The 15,072-nt window shown below is 35.1% G+C and overlaps 1 protein-coding gene across 1 annotated transcript in view; it reads left to right on the top strand.

Annotated features, from left to right (window-relative positions):
- The first annotated feature begins 13,123 nt into the window (after positions 1-13,123).
- The window catches only part of LOC107738412 (transmembrane and TPR repeat-containing protein 2-like), a 112,758-nt gene continuing 110,809 nt past the window's right edge, over positions 13,124-15,072 (top strand). Inside the window, exon 1 of the mRNA XM_016550181.1 lies at positions 13,124-13,521. Coding sequence (XP_016405667.1) covers positions 13,439-13,521 — 83 coding nt within the window. The 5' untranslated portion in view covers positions 13,124-13,438. The remainder of the gene's footprint in view (positions 13,522-15,072) is intronic.

Here is a 15,072-nt window from a genome sequence, read left to right as displayed (position 1 = left end):
CCTATTGTTGACTAGGGGAAGAGTGGAAAATATGAATACAAAGAGTGGCCAGGATGTTACATTGCTGACCAGATTAAACGTAATTGAATTTGAATAGTTAATTTTATGTGCATGCACATTTCACTCAACCAAGCAAGCATGAGATGTTTTTTAAAACTTTTCACAACGTGGCATTTTGGATGCAGTTATAGAAAACGCCTTTTTAGAAAAGTGTTCTAATATTGTAACGTTCAAAAAATAATGATAATAAAATAAATAAATTAAAAGAAAAATGTATATCTATCTATCCATCTATCTATCTATCTATCTATCTATCTATCTATCTATCTATATATCTATCTATCTATCTATCTTTGTGAATGGAAGAGACATTTTGAATGAAAATGTCTTAATTTTAACAAATTAAAAGAATTACTGCAACGTTATGAAAATATGTAATTATTACTTTAAAAACTTACATAACTATAGTTTTTAAGCATACTTATAAAAATAACATGCACAACCTTTTTATAGCTAGCTGGGACTGGAGCCCAGAGTTCTGATGCCCAGGCCACTGTGGCTTTATAATCAGTTTTTTATGCTGTTGTCTGAGATTTTGTTTTGCTACTGCTTAAACGGTCTCATTAGAAGACAATTCCTGTGTTTATGTTGTGTGCTTAGTGTGCGTGTGCAATTGTTTGTGAAAAAGAGATTTTACCAGCGTGTGGAGAGAGTGCAGTTCAGTTCTTTAAGTTTTTTTTTTCACAGTAGAATGCCGGCCTCATTTTTAAACCTGTCTGTCAACAGACGGCCATGCTGACAGCACACTATACATGCTGGAAATAAGGTACGGTAAGTGCTGAGAATTACCCCTCACTGAAACAACACCATCCATTCAGCTAAGTCTTTGCAGGAATCCATTTAAGAGGTTTTGAGACTTCTCTTAGCTGTGTGATAAAGTGTGACGGATATGATCTTGAGGAGAATGGCTCATCAAGTCAAGTACAGTACACTACTCATCTAATAAATGTTCAGTTATTAATTCCATTCTTTGTTTTAGCACATACATATAGATGAAGATGATACAGATGGATATTAAAAAGAGATGAAAATATACACTGATGATTTGTCGTGTTTAGCTTGATCTTGTACTGTATCTTGTGTCCTTCACATGATTGTTTTCAAGTTCATACATTCAAATTTTAAGGTGCATTACTAAACTTTGGCCTCTCTATCACATAAAATTGCAAAATAAAATTGCTAAGTTGTTTTTTGATTATTTTTTATTTATTTTTATGGATTGTTCTGATGACTTGATGGCTCAAAATTTAACATTGTATATTGTATTGTAGTGAATTGTAATGAATCAGTGATTCAGGGCAAAAATCAAGATAAAGTGAATCAAGATAAAACAGTCATGAATACTGATATTTTATCACTCCGTAATGGGATTTTGTTCTTTTTTTTTTTTTTTTTTTTTTTTTTTTTTACTGAAAACAATAAACCTTTAAATTCTGTCATATTTCACTAATTTTTTTCACCAAATATATGTATGTGCATTGTGTTTCTTATTTTACTTATTAGTATATGTGGTCATTAGCTTAGCAACATTAGTCAAATTACTTTGTTATTTTTATTATTTATATACTATTGAATTATTTATTGATATTTTAAACTAGCTTTTATTATGATATTTCAGTTTTCATTTTAATTCAGATTTTTGATAGTTTTTTTTTTATGTTTCTATTTAGGTATAATTTATTTTTATATCAGTTTTAGTCATTTTAGTACTTCAACTCAAACTTATTTTATTTCAGGTAATTGCCAATTCAATATTTCTATTTTTTGTTTAAGTTTAAGTTAAGTTTAATGTTTAGATTTTATTTTATTTCAGATTTATTGCAGTTAACAAAAACTATAGTGATTCGAGTTTCCAAAAATGCCAGCAGTTTGTATCCAATCTGACTCACTTGCATAGATTCTTTTGCAGTATTTTTGATTCACAACATGCTTATAGTCTAACATGTACAGTAGAACAATTTTGTTAGATTTATATAATTTTAGGAAAAGAATTATCAGTACCCTTTATCAGCTAATGGCAAATAAAGGCTATACAAGTCAACACTTACTGAAAACAATGAGTTGAACACCATTAGAAGTGGTCATTGAGATCATTTGACCAATATGGAGTCACCTTTGAGGATATTGAATAGAAAGGCACTTCCAAAGCACTGTTCTTGGTGTAAATATGTTGAGTAAAATTTCATCTTCCTATTTCACACGGTGTGACCTGTGGCCTCGCAGGATGACCTATCAATGGAAAAACCATTTCCAGCTCAGTCGCTGCTGTTTGTCCTTCTCACATACAGATAGCCAATCATTTTCCTGTTTTTCATTGCTAGCAGACAGTTTGTATGTGAGAAAAAGATAACATTTGACGGCTGGTGTGTCATGTTTGTAAGTTCAGGGTATCTTGTTCGACAGTGTGATGGTCAGCTTTGTACGGTTTCTAGGCTTTATTTTAGTGAGATTTGAAAATGGTTTCTTATCAAAGGTGTGGTTAGACCAGTGCAATATTTTTTTATCTAAAGTAACCAGTGAAATGTAATTTGTGGGAAACAGTGTGCAACCCAAGTTTGTGTGGCAACCCAAACACGAAGTAACCTAAAAGCGTATTTCAGCGCTGTTTACTGTATAGAATTCAAAGTGGTCTTTATGTTTTAGTCCAGCTGAGTGGAAACAGACATGGCTCTGGGTTATGGAAAAAGAGACTGTTTTGACTGTCAAAATATTATCAATCAATATGACCAATCTAAATATTTTCCCCCCACATTGTACATCTGTCTCACTCTGTGTTATACTGATATGCCTACTGTGCTGACCCGACGTCCAGATAAAAGCCAGCGACACACAAACAGATCGCTTCCCAGAATCAATACTGAAGCCACGGCTCAGAGAGCTTCTATAATGTCAGACAGAGCTGTAACCAGTGGGATGTAATTAAAGCACCTCAAGCAGTGCACAAAAGCAGCTCCTTTAGAGCTGAGGATATTGACCATGTGGTGCCTTTAGTTTTATTTTTTTGCATGCAGGGAAAATATGCTGGCCACATTTGGACTCTTTAATGTTTCATGACTCAGATAACATTTTTCTGAACCAGGGATTCAATTTGTCATAATGTATTTCCATCGCTTTTTCCATTTAAATCTTTCCAAATGCATTGTTGTCTAAGTAGTAGGTTAATTAGCGAACCACTAGACCATTAGGATTTTCATCTTTATTTTAATTTTTTTAGTTTTTATAAGAATAAGTATATGAATAATATATATGTTTTTGTAAGAAGTCTCTTATACTCACCAAGGCTGCATTTATCTGATCAAAAATACAGTAAAAACAGTAATATTGTGAAATATTATTCAAATTTAAAATAACTGTTTTCTATAAGAATATATCTTAAAATTTAATTTATTCCTGTGATGGAATTTCATTATCAATGTTGACAACAGTTTTTGCTGCTTAATACTTTTGTGGAAACCTGGATTCATTGTATTTCCCCCAGGATTCTTTGATGAAGTTTCATGATCAGCAGCATTTATTTGAAATAGAAATCGTTTGTAACATTATACGTGTATTTATTGTCACTTTTGATCGATTTGATGTGTCCTTGGTGAATACAAGTATTTGTTTTAAAAATTTTGAATAGTAGTGTATCATAGTTTCCACAAGAAATGATTTCTGAGCACCAAAGAAGCATATTAGAATGAAGAACCATGAGGACTTTTTTTTATTATTTAATAGAAAGAACATAATTTTGAAATTAGATTTTTTCCCCCATCACTTGTGATCATTTTAATGTGTCCTTGCTAAATAAAAGTATTAATTAAAACAACTATACTCTAAATATTTTGAAACTGTAAATCGGTTAGGAGAGCAGAAGATAACTCGGTGCCAGGGGCCCAGCATTTGGTGCTATGCCACTGGTCACAGCACAATCTTGCGTGTTTATGGAGATGTATATGGAGCACTACATTGCGGATGCGACGAAGGTTGTCATAATAATCGTGCTCTGCGTGCAAGTTTCCAACCAAAGAAGCGCGACTGTATCTGATCATTAAAATGCCAAAAGCTGTAATTATTTCATGTAGCCTACTATATTCAGCAAAGTTTAGCATGTTTGGCAGTATTTTCTTGCAATTTCTGTGTTGTAAAAAATGTATTATTATAGTAGGAGAAGGAGAGAGAGAGGATATTTTGTCCAAACACTCAGTGGTAAATCAGCAGTCAGTAAACTGGGCCAGTTCTATTGTTGGTGCCTCGCAACAGAAAACAGAGTCACTCCTCGCATTAGTATTCAGGACTGGACTCATTACAATTCAGACCGTTTTCTTGCCTTCTACATGTCAGCCTGTACACTATAAATGAATGACTAACTTGACAAAACCCAGATATCTCAGATCTAATGAATAAACACTGAATTTAGAACAGGTTTGCATACATGCATGAGATAAACAGTAGTTCTTATCAAAAATTGACATGAAATAACCATTCGAATACTATTAATTTTTAAATCAAAAACCTCCATTTTATCAGACACTTTTGGTAACAGAATAAATGAACCATGGGCTGACAAATATGCAGTGTATTTCTCATTCGGTCAACAAAGAATGAACAAAAATGTATTTAGTGCACCTTTAAATAATTAATTAACCAATAGTCAAACTGTAAACTACATACGTGCAGGTGTTTGGTTATCTTAAAGCTTGCAAATGACTATCCGAGTATTCAAAAAGAGTGAGTTTTATTCCCTATGTGGGAAAGCAAAGCTTTTAAAAGCTACATGCCCTTGGCAAACTTCCTCATGTAATGCTTTTAATGTAATGGGTCTTAGGAGGGGAAGTTGTAAGTTACCAAAAGGCAATTTTGCGAGCTTCCTCAGAGGTGCTAAATTCTGCATTAGACTTGAATTTCTTCATGAAAAACTACAAAAAACCTCAAGCAAACTTGATCATTTTTCTGTGAAGGCTGTCTTGTGTCTCAGACATCAGTGTTGACAGCAAACAGAGCCTTAATTTGCAATAATGTGTTTTTTTAAATGCAGTTTTAGGCACCAATGTCTTTTTCTTTCTTTTAAACATACTGCAAGGTCAGCATGAGTTTAAATTTATGTTCTTAGCAGATGCTTTCAGACCAAAAAGATTTAAAATAAATTGCACATATCATGTTAATGGTTATTTCCATGGCAGATAATTGCCATCCATGTGATTTGTGTACTTCATTGTAAGTCGCTGTAGCGTCACAGGCTGGTTAATCTCTGGTCTCGGCTCAAAGTAACACACCATTACCTGCCAACACCTGCCTTTCTCTTCCTGAACTCTATACCCCATGAGAGTTCAGTCCACACTCACCTACATTCACTCTAATGCATAATGCATTACTCCTTTTGCCCTTTAAAAAACTCCTTTATTAGCCATGTACCGTATGCAAGAAAAATATTTGACTCTCACAACCAGATAGATAACTGGGTCTCTTGCAGTTAATATCGATCTCTACTCATTGATGTTTCATATATTGATTGTTCTCCATTTCTCTGATATCTGAAGAGCTTAATTAATTCTCTTTTTAAAGCTTTCATTTTATGTTTGGCTTTGAAGTAGAGATTATTTGACTTTTTCCTGTTGCCTAAAGTACTCTCTTTTATTTAAGCATTAATCATCAAGTCTGAATGTAATTGCAAGTTAACTACATTTTTATATTTCTGGCAGTTTATGTTTCAACCACAGATGGTGATAGAGTGGCTAAAGTTTTGTTCATCACAGAATGCTATGTTGGCTTCAGAAGATTTGCAATACAGCGCAAGAGGCAAGTGGAATACTTTTAGGGAACGTTTATGGTGTTATTCATGAATTCATGAAGTTTTTTTCCACATTAAATAAAACTCTGGATGTTTATTATAATGTTTTTTTTTTTAAATGTATAAGTTGTGTTGTGTGTACTTTACCTGTATGCAACTTTGATGGAATATCTGTATGTTTTACTGACTCAGTCTTGGAATCTCATTCAACTGAAATTGAACTAATCTTTATTCAAGATATTTCATCCATCAGAGTTAAAATGTTATATTTTACAATAGCCAAATTACCAGAGCACATCCATGCTAAAGTTTTGTTCATCACAGAATGGTTGGTTGGCTTCAGAAGATTTGCAATACAGCGCAAGAGGCAAGTGGAATACTTTTAGGGAACGTTTATGGTGTTATTCATGAATTCATGAAGTTTTTTTCCACATTAAATAAAACTCTGGATGTTTATTATAATGTTTTTTTTTTTAAATGTATAAGTTGTGTTGTGTGTAGTTTACCTGTATGCAACTTTGATGGAATATCTGTATGTTTTACTGACTCTTGAAATCTCATTCAACTGAAATTGAACTAATCTTTATTCAAGATATTTCATCCATCAGAGTTAAAATGTTATATTTTACAATAGCCAAATTACCAGAGCACATCCATATATGAATTAGGGAAACATTATGCAGTTACAGTTTTAAGAACATAAAGTTCACATTCTGAGTCTTTTATTCATTTTTTTATGACGCAATTGTTCATGAATCACTATATTTGGGGGCATATCAGTATGACTCACCATCCATTTTTTTATTTTGAAAAGAACAGGTTTTCTTATATGTACAGAAAAGTGAATGCAAATTTTTATAGTTATGCGACGAGACATTCTTGTGTAGAGTAAAAATTTATTGGTAGCGATTACAGATTCATGAGCCAATTCGTTTGAGTCAGTTCTTTTTATGAATCAGTCAAACAGGGGTTCGTTTCCCAAAAGTAATTACGGACACAAGTTCTGTTGTTAGAGTTCAATGGAACTTGCGACCATAATAAGCTAGCAATGCTTTTGGGAAATGCACCCCTGGTTCATACATTTTTCTGAATGATTCATTCATGAATCGGTTTGAATGAAAATATTTATAATCCTTATTCGCTAATCAGAAACTACTGGAAAATAGGAAGAATCATGGCAATTCAAAAGTGTTGGGTGTCTGACAGAAGAAAGATGTATGTAGGTTTAAACTGACATGAGAGTGAGTAAATGATGACAGATTTTTCATTTTTCAATGAACTTAACTTAACAGACTCTTTTGTTTTCTATCAGTGTTGATATCTTATTCTTTATAGCTCGTCCAGAAAGCTCCCCCGCAGTGTGCTCTGTTGTCAGGTGTGTCTGGACAAGTGTGTGTGTGTGTGTGTGTGTGTGTGCATCGTACAGAGAGCAGTAGTACGGCTGAATGCTCTGTCTGTGATCTATGGGATGATTCAGCTTTCCATGCGGATCCTCTGCCAGACACATTAGCTTCAATCTGCTGGGAATCTCATCACATGCTTCTTGGCTTTATGATGGCATGCTGCTCATCAGAACCAGTGCTGCTCCACTGCTGGTTGTAAAAACCTTCATCAAAAAGCTTTGAGTCTAGAAACATCCCACATACCTCTGTATCCGCTCTGTCGAAGAGTCTGTCACGTTGTCAGCAACAGTTCAAAGGGTGCCAAAGCCTGGATATGCAGAAATGATTGATGGGAAGGTTTGATTGATTTTTATTGCTGAGCGTTATGTGCAGCCACCAAAACTGTCAATCATTTTTTTCATCCAAAAAGTTGAAGTGTATTTGGCTATGAGAGAATTATGAAACATTGACAGTTGTTTGCTGTTAACGCCCTATGAAATGATCCTGTCATCACCAATAAACAACTCTACATTAACTAAGAAAGTAAGTTAATGCAATAAACATTCTTTTGCTTTTTGCTGTTTATACGGAAAGGAGGAGCATGTCATACAGTCACAAACCTTTGTAGGTTGTACAGTAATATTAAGGTTTATTGGTTTAAGGTTTATTGCACTAATATCTTTTCATGTAATGAGGCGCCATTAAATATTAAATCTTTGTATCACATACATCTTTACAACCATTTGTTTATGAGACAAGCATACAGATTTTTTTGGCTAGGAAACTGACTTGCTTTCTATGCATCGGTTGCTGATTGTTTTTTTATTTTTAGATGTGGGTGTTGCACTCAAAAGTGGAGAGAGATGACAGATGGTTCCCCATAGCGACCCCTAGAGGACGCAGTTCGAAGTTCCCATGAAAGGGAACATAAAATGCTAATATGCAATATTTCCCTCCCAGAATTTGACTTTTATCCAAAGTGACTGCAAGGCACGTTTATATTATTATTTTTTATTTTATTTTATTTTATATCAGTTCCTGCTTTTCCTGGGAATTGATCCCATGACATTGCCATTGCTAACACCATTCTCCACTATTTGTGCTAATTTTAGACGTAAACTATATGTTGATCAAACCTAACAGGTATTGACTGAGTTAATGGGGTAATTCACCACTGCAAAGATGGGCTTTTAATAAAACTTGGCTGTCTATGCTGTAGAAAGGTGTACACATTTCGAAAATCAGTGCTAGAGAGAAAACAGAAAAAAAATAAAATTTGTGATGTTCCCTTTTGCCAAAAACACCCATAATTCACTTTAAATTTTGGCGTCACTGTTGATCTGACTGTCAGGAATACAAAAATGCCCAAGTTTGATCTGTAGTTCCAAAAGAACTGGAGCTGTCAAAATCCACTGGATGACACAAAATGACAAAATCTGCATCATCTGGCTGACTTTTGCACAGAAATAAACAGGGATTTCTGCAGGTAAAACAGAGATAGATAACACATTGTTAATTTACATTGGTATTGGCCTATACCAACATTGTAACAATACAAATCTGCAAACTTCAAATGGACTAAAAACCACAAAACTCCCAGTTTTATTTCATAGGCTTTTTAAACAGTTATGATCTTTCCTGCAACCAACAACCTAGCAACTATCTTCGCCTATAAATAAAATCTAGATAACTTAATTATTCCAAATGTCTTGCAGCCACCCCAGACTTGAAGGTCAACACCAGCGAGTCTGCTGACCCACTTTTCAATGAGGCACCAGGATCTGCCCGGCCAATGACTGGAAGGCATTCTGCAGCGCACCATCTGCGCACATGGATAGGTCAAATGTCAGCATGCCTGCTGAATCACACCTGGGAAAATTTCTAAAGTGTGATGGATTAGAGAGAATTGCTTAAAGCATACGTTCAGAGACTATCATGATGCATGACTGAAGATACTCTCATCAACGTAAACTAGCTCTATTTACTTTCTTATACATGTTCCTGATCTTATTGTGCACAATTCATCACTGGATGTTATTTTAAAGAAAACAATGTCTTATAAATATAAAAACTCCAGGCTAAAAATGACTTTCCTTTTCAGCTGACGTCATCAATGCCTCTTATTTTTCAACCAAGCCATCATTCTACTATGTTGCGTCTACTTTTTAAGATCCATGATTTCTCAACAGATAAAATCAAATTCCGCCATACTTTTTTTTCTCATTGAACATCCTTTTCAAGTTGGAAATGTTGCATATTATGGAAGTAAAATGGGTTGTGAATGCCAGACAGTTGACTTTAAAACATGCTCTACTTGGATATTTGACTGATATGTGAGGAAAAAATGTGTGAGGATATGGAAGAAAGGTTTATTTGAGCGATTCAAGAGTTTTGAGTGTGGAAAAACTGTGCAACGAGGTTATTTGATTATGTAAATCAGATGTGGGAAAGCTATTGGATGCGGAGAGAAACTAAGGGCGGCTGGAATGGGCCGGTTGTGGGGAACAGGCCTCCATCCAAGCCTCTTAATGACAGTCATTGACCCCCTTCTGTCTACGACTTTTTGAGAATAAAGCCACAAAAATGCTTACATTCCTACATTCGTACAGCATAAACAGATGGGAAATTTAAGATATTCTGCTGCAAAAGGTAGGATCCTTTACCTGATACCACAAGGAAGCAATCTTTTACACCCTGGAATTTCCTTACACATAAATTCATGTAGACATGAGCCTGAACTAAGAAAGGTTATCTATAATCTTCAGTTGTTTTAACAGTTAGATTTTGTATTACGGTCTTCTGTTGCCCTTGCCGTTCATCTGTTCATTCTTTATCGCACTTCTGTGAGTAATCTGAGATTTTCATCTCTGCTGGAAATAACCTTAACTACTTCTGATGTGTTGCGAATGTATGCAGGTGCAGGTACTCAAGCGTAAAATACCAATTCTTTGTGCTTTATGGGCATGAAACACTTCGCTCCAACTCACATAATGTAGACTAGTGGATCTTTTCCAAATACAGTATTCATTCATACTTCACATCACACACGTCTTCAAGACCATAGCTGCTCAGTAGGGAACTGGCAAACATCATATTTTCCCAGATAAGGTTACCAATGTCAAAATCATGTGCACATATGACCAGGAAATGTGAAAGTTAGTCATCCGTGAATCATACAAGCCAGATCTGTCAAATTCAATCTTGAGTTTAATCATTGAAAGACATCCAAAAGCTCTCTTTTTTCCAACCTCTGTTGAAGGTCACTATGCAGTTATTCACTTAAGTTCATTATTAGTGGGACTGCATGATGTTTGAAATCAAAATGTGAAATGAAAAAGCAGAGGAAATATATGTGCTAATTTTTCTGTTACAAGTTGGCTAACTTACAACCTTCTTGCTAGTGAATGACTTTCACTTTCATAAATGCCTCACTTATGACGTTTTTTAATTATGCAGAAAGATCCCTTCTCCCTAAGTGGTCTGTTATTGAAATGGCATTTTCAATTGCTAATCTACTGAATTCAGCATTATCTGAAAAAAGGTTTTGAAAAAAGGTCTTGCTAAAGGTCAGCTTATTTTTTGGCCAGGCAAATCTCAAATCTCTTCAAACATTGAATCATTCCGTCAGTCGACTGTTCAAAAATGCTAATTCATTCAACGATTCATGTGTATTGTGTTTTTCCTGGAGATTTGCAATGGTTATCCTGCTGTGACTTTGTTTGGAACTATTTGGTGGAGCAAAAATACACAAACTAACTGGCAATAATGTGCCTTAAATGTACTCAAAATTAGCCTCCTGTTTATTGAAATGTTGAATTAATGTAATATCACACTTACAGTCGTGCTGGTGATTTGAATTTCAGACCAACGCACTCATGTGTGATATTGCTTAATGGATCAGTTCACCCCAAAATTTTAATTTGCTAAACATTTGCTCATCTTCAGGCCATACAATGAGATACCACAGTTTAAAGTTAAAATGGCACCCATTCACTGCAGAGGATCCATTAGTGAGCAAGTGATTTTGCTAAATTTTTCCAAATCTGTTCTGATGAAGAAACTAATCTATATCTTGGAGTGAGTACATTTTCAGGAAATTTTCATTTTTGGGTGAACTATTAAAATAATATTTTTTTCAAAAAATTTTTTACAGCACTTCAAGTTAAGCCATTCTTAGAAAAGAAAAAGAGTCAAATATTTTTTTCTATAGGTCTATCATAATGCGTGCGGTTAACTGACCTCGTTTTGACAAGAACTGAGTGCTATAAATTAAACAAATCAACAGCAATCAACTGTTGATTATGGTTGCAAATCTAAAATAACTGATTTCAACACCAATTCTTTCAACTGGACATATCTGCTTCAAGTGCGAAAACGTGTCAAAATATTAATTTTGTGCCTTAATGGTATGCTGATCATCTGCATAATCACAAAATGACTCCTATTTGATTATTCACTTTCTTGTCTAAGATGCATTTTTAGCACATTTTAAATTCACGTCGCTATATTTGTGACACGATTCAATAATTAATGTTAACACCACAGCAAATTAAATCTGTGACATGAATAATTCTTTCACTCAAAGGACATGCCTTGCACTCTTATGTCATGAGCTGCGTTTTAGGCTGTAGAAGAAAGACTTAAAGGAATTGTTCATTCAAAAATGAAAATTAGCTGACAATTTAATTCACCCTCAGACCATCCAAGATGAGTTTGTTTCTTCATCAGAACTGAGAACATCAGAACACTGGAGAAAGCAATATTATAGATAGAGAACTCATATTTGAGCCTAAAACAAAGGTTTTAAATTAAAAACATCAAAATGGAATTTGTTTATTACAAACACACAGCTTTTCACTTCACAAGACATTAATTCATGGACTGGAGTTGTGTGGATTACTTTTGGATTATAGTGATGTTTTTATTAGCTGTTTGGACTCTGACGGCACCCATTCACTGCAGAGGATCCATTGGTGAGCAAGTTATGTAATGCTACATTTCTCCAAATCTGTTGCAATGATGAAACAAACTCATCTACATCTTGGATGGCCTGGGGGTGAGTATTTCAGCCAATGTACATTTTTGGGTGAACTATTCCTTTAAATACATCTGTGTGAAAAGGAATATACACTCATGCATTTATTTCAACTGTAAAAAAAAACAACCTAAAATGATGGTGACTTGTATATTTTGCAGTTTATAATTCATGCTCGTGTGACATTAACAGATTTCATGTTACTATATCAATCTGAACTGTAAAAAAAAAAAAACTAAAATGATGGTGACTTGTATATTTTGCAGTTTGTAATTCATGCTCGTGTGACATTAACAGATTTCATGTTACTATATCAATCTACCAAAATCTGCTTTGAACCTTGAAATATACTGATAAGCACCATGATAATAGAGGTGGTAAAACTGAAATCCACATTATTAATTTATGTTCATTCTGAGTGGCGTTGCCATAAACCATGACAATAATAAACAGTGCAAAGTGTGCAATAAACATAAAATGCAACATAAACTCCCATCGTGGAAAATATAAACAAATATAACATAACAAAGGATGCATCTTGATATTCTCGATTGCATACCTTTTAAATAGGTCAAATTAATCGAAGAGCACATATTTTCCTTATTTAAAATGTCTTTAGTTCTGTTAATGGTGCTAAGGACGCTAAAAGTCAATTTGGTTGATTTATTTATATGGAAAGCACCCCCAAATATTATTATTCAAAATGTTTTATTTGACTAAAAATTTTCATTTTATGCAAGAAAAGGGAATGAAACATTGTGTAAACATTTCATAATGCGTGCAATAGAGGGTTAAGTCAGAACGTGTGTGTGTGTGTACATACCCAAGAGGAGGGGTTGTGCGCACGCGCACTGGAGCCAGCTAACCACACGCGGCTCAATCACGACATTTATTCGGCGTCCACTATGCATCATCTCAGCACTCTCGGTGTAAGGACGTCCAAACGCAGTCGAGCGTACTGTAAATACTGTATGTGCACCATCCACTCTAGCCTACAGGATTCTCTCCGCAAATAACATGGGTTAAGAGTACGATGTCTGGATAATTCATTTCAACTCTTTGCAAGGATGGGGACTCGGATATTGTTTTTTGGCAGAGGCATTTTGACAAAGACGAAGAGAGCAATCAAAGAAGGGCTTTAATATCATCCTTCTACTCTTTAATTCCCTTTCATTCTTTTCTTTTTGAGAGATGATCGCAGAGTTGGTGTGCAGCGCCGTGGCACTGCTCCTGCATGTCAACACACTGGACGCCGATTTCTGCTACGATGACAGGTATGCCAGTGAATGAACCTGATACATCTGCACGTTCTTGATCGTCGTAGTGAGTTCACCGGTTTCATAGCAACCGCAGAACGTTGAGGCGAATGTAGTAGCGGCGGCTTTTGTTCTTTTGATTCTGTTACATGTTGCGACAGCGCAGGGAATGGCGGCGCGAGCATGACAACTGTCAGCAGATAAAAACAGCCAGTCGTGCAAGTTTGAAACATTGAGTCTTGAGCGTGTGTTGCTTGTGTTTTTTTTGGAATGCACTCAAGGACGCGAATCACGTGCTGTCTATTTGTGATAGTCGGGAAAGTGATGATGCCTAAGAATATCACACTCTGCTGGTTAATTTATAACAGGGGAATTGTCTTGACAACTGTCAGCAGATAAACACAGCCAGTCGTGCAAGTTTGAAACATTGAGTCTTGAGCGTGTGTTGCTTGTGTTTTTTTTTTGTTTGTTTTTTTGGAACGCACTCAAGGACGCGAATCACGTGCTGTCTATTTGTGATAGTCGGGAAAGTGATGATGCCTAAGAATATCGCACTCTGCTGGTTAATTTATAACAGGGGAATTGTCAGCCCGGGGGAACTGACCGTGTTTGAGCCTGGTAATTTAGAATTAGAGTCAGATGGTGATAATATTTAGGAATGGGAATTGTGTTCCGGTTCCATCTATGGTGGTCTGAGTACTTTTGAGGAAGAAATGTTTGGATTATTATTGCATGCGATTCGGGTTGCATGCATTTACTGCCCTCAGCAGTCCTTTGCCAAAATGACTGTAAATAATTTAAACTCTAAAAATAATCTCATATTTCTACAAAAAACCGATAAAGGCTGACACATGAGGAATAATATTAAAAAATGTGATAACAAACTTTTACTGACTTTTTAAAAACTTCTTTAAAGGGGCGGCATAAGTCCAATTAGAACTATACGTATATTAAATAATACTAAAACAAAATCTTTCAACATTTAATTCATATATAGAATATTAATGAAAGACTCATATGTATGTTTATCTGCACATTTTCTTGTTAAAACCTATGATTGAAGTCTCATAAGTACAGTTATTGGTTCATTTTGGATGGGACATTACGAATGTAATTTGCGGTTCAAGTGAGTCAGATCAATTCAAAAACCACTCCGACTGATTCATATGTGTTTTTTATTCCCTATAAACAACCGACTCATTAGAGAGTTATTCTTCGGGGAATCGGACTGCACCCGTCGCGTTGTATCATTTTGATTCACTAAAGAGAACCAGATCATAGGAATAATTTGTCCTGGAATCGGACAGTACCAGTCGCACTGTATGAGAGGAACCGACTCATAACTCGAATGCCATGAAAATATCATGAATCTCTGCTGCCAGCCTTAGTAATATTCAAATACGCATTGTAAAACAATCTCATCACCTGGTCCAGCTAAAAATGCTGGGTTGTTTCAACCCAATTTTGGGTCAAATATGGACTAACCCAGCTGTTGTTTAACCCAACAGCTGGGTTAGTCCATATTTGACCCAACAACAGCTGGGTTAGTCTTAATATTATATATATATA

Source organism: Sinocyclocheilus rhinocerous, unplaced genomic scaffold, assembly GCF_001515625.1.
Source record: "Sinocyclocheilus rhinocerous isolate Xijiao unplaced genomic scaffold, SAMN03320098_v1.1 scaffold975, whole genome shotgun sequence".
NCBI classification, from domain to species: Eukaryota; Metazoa; Chordata; class Actinopteri; order Cypriniformes; family Cyprinidae; genus Sinocyclocheilus; species Sinocyclocheilus rhinocerous.
This window is presented reverse-complemented; position numbering and strand designations above follow the sequence as displayed.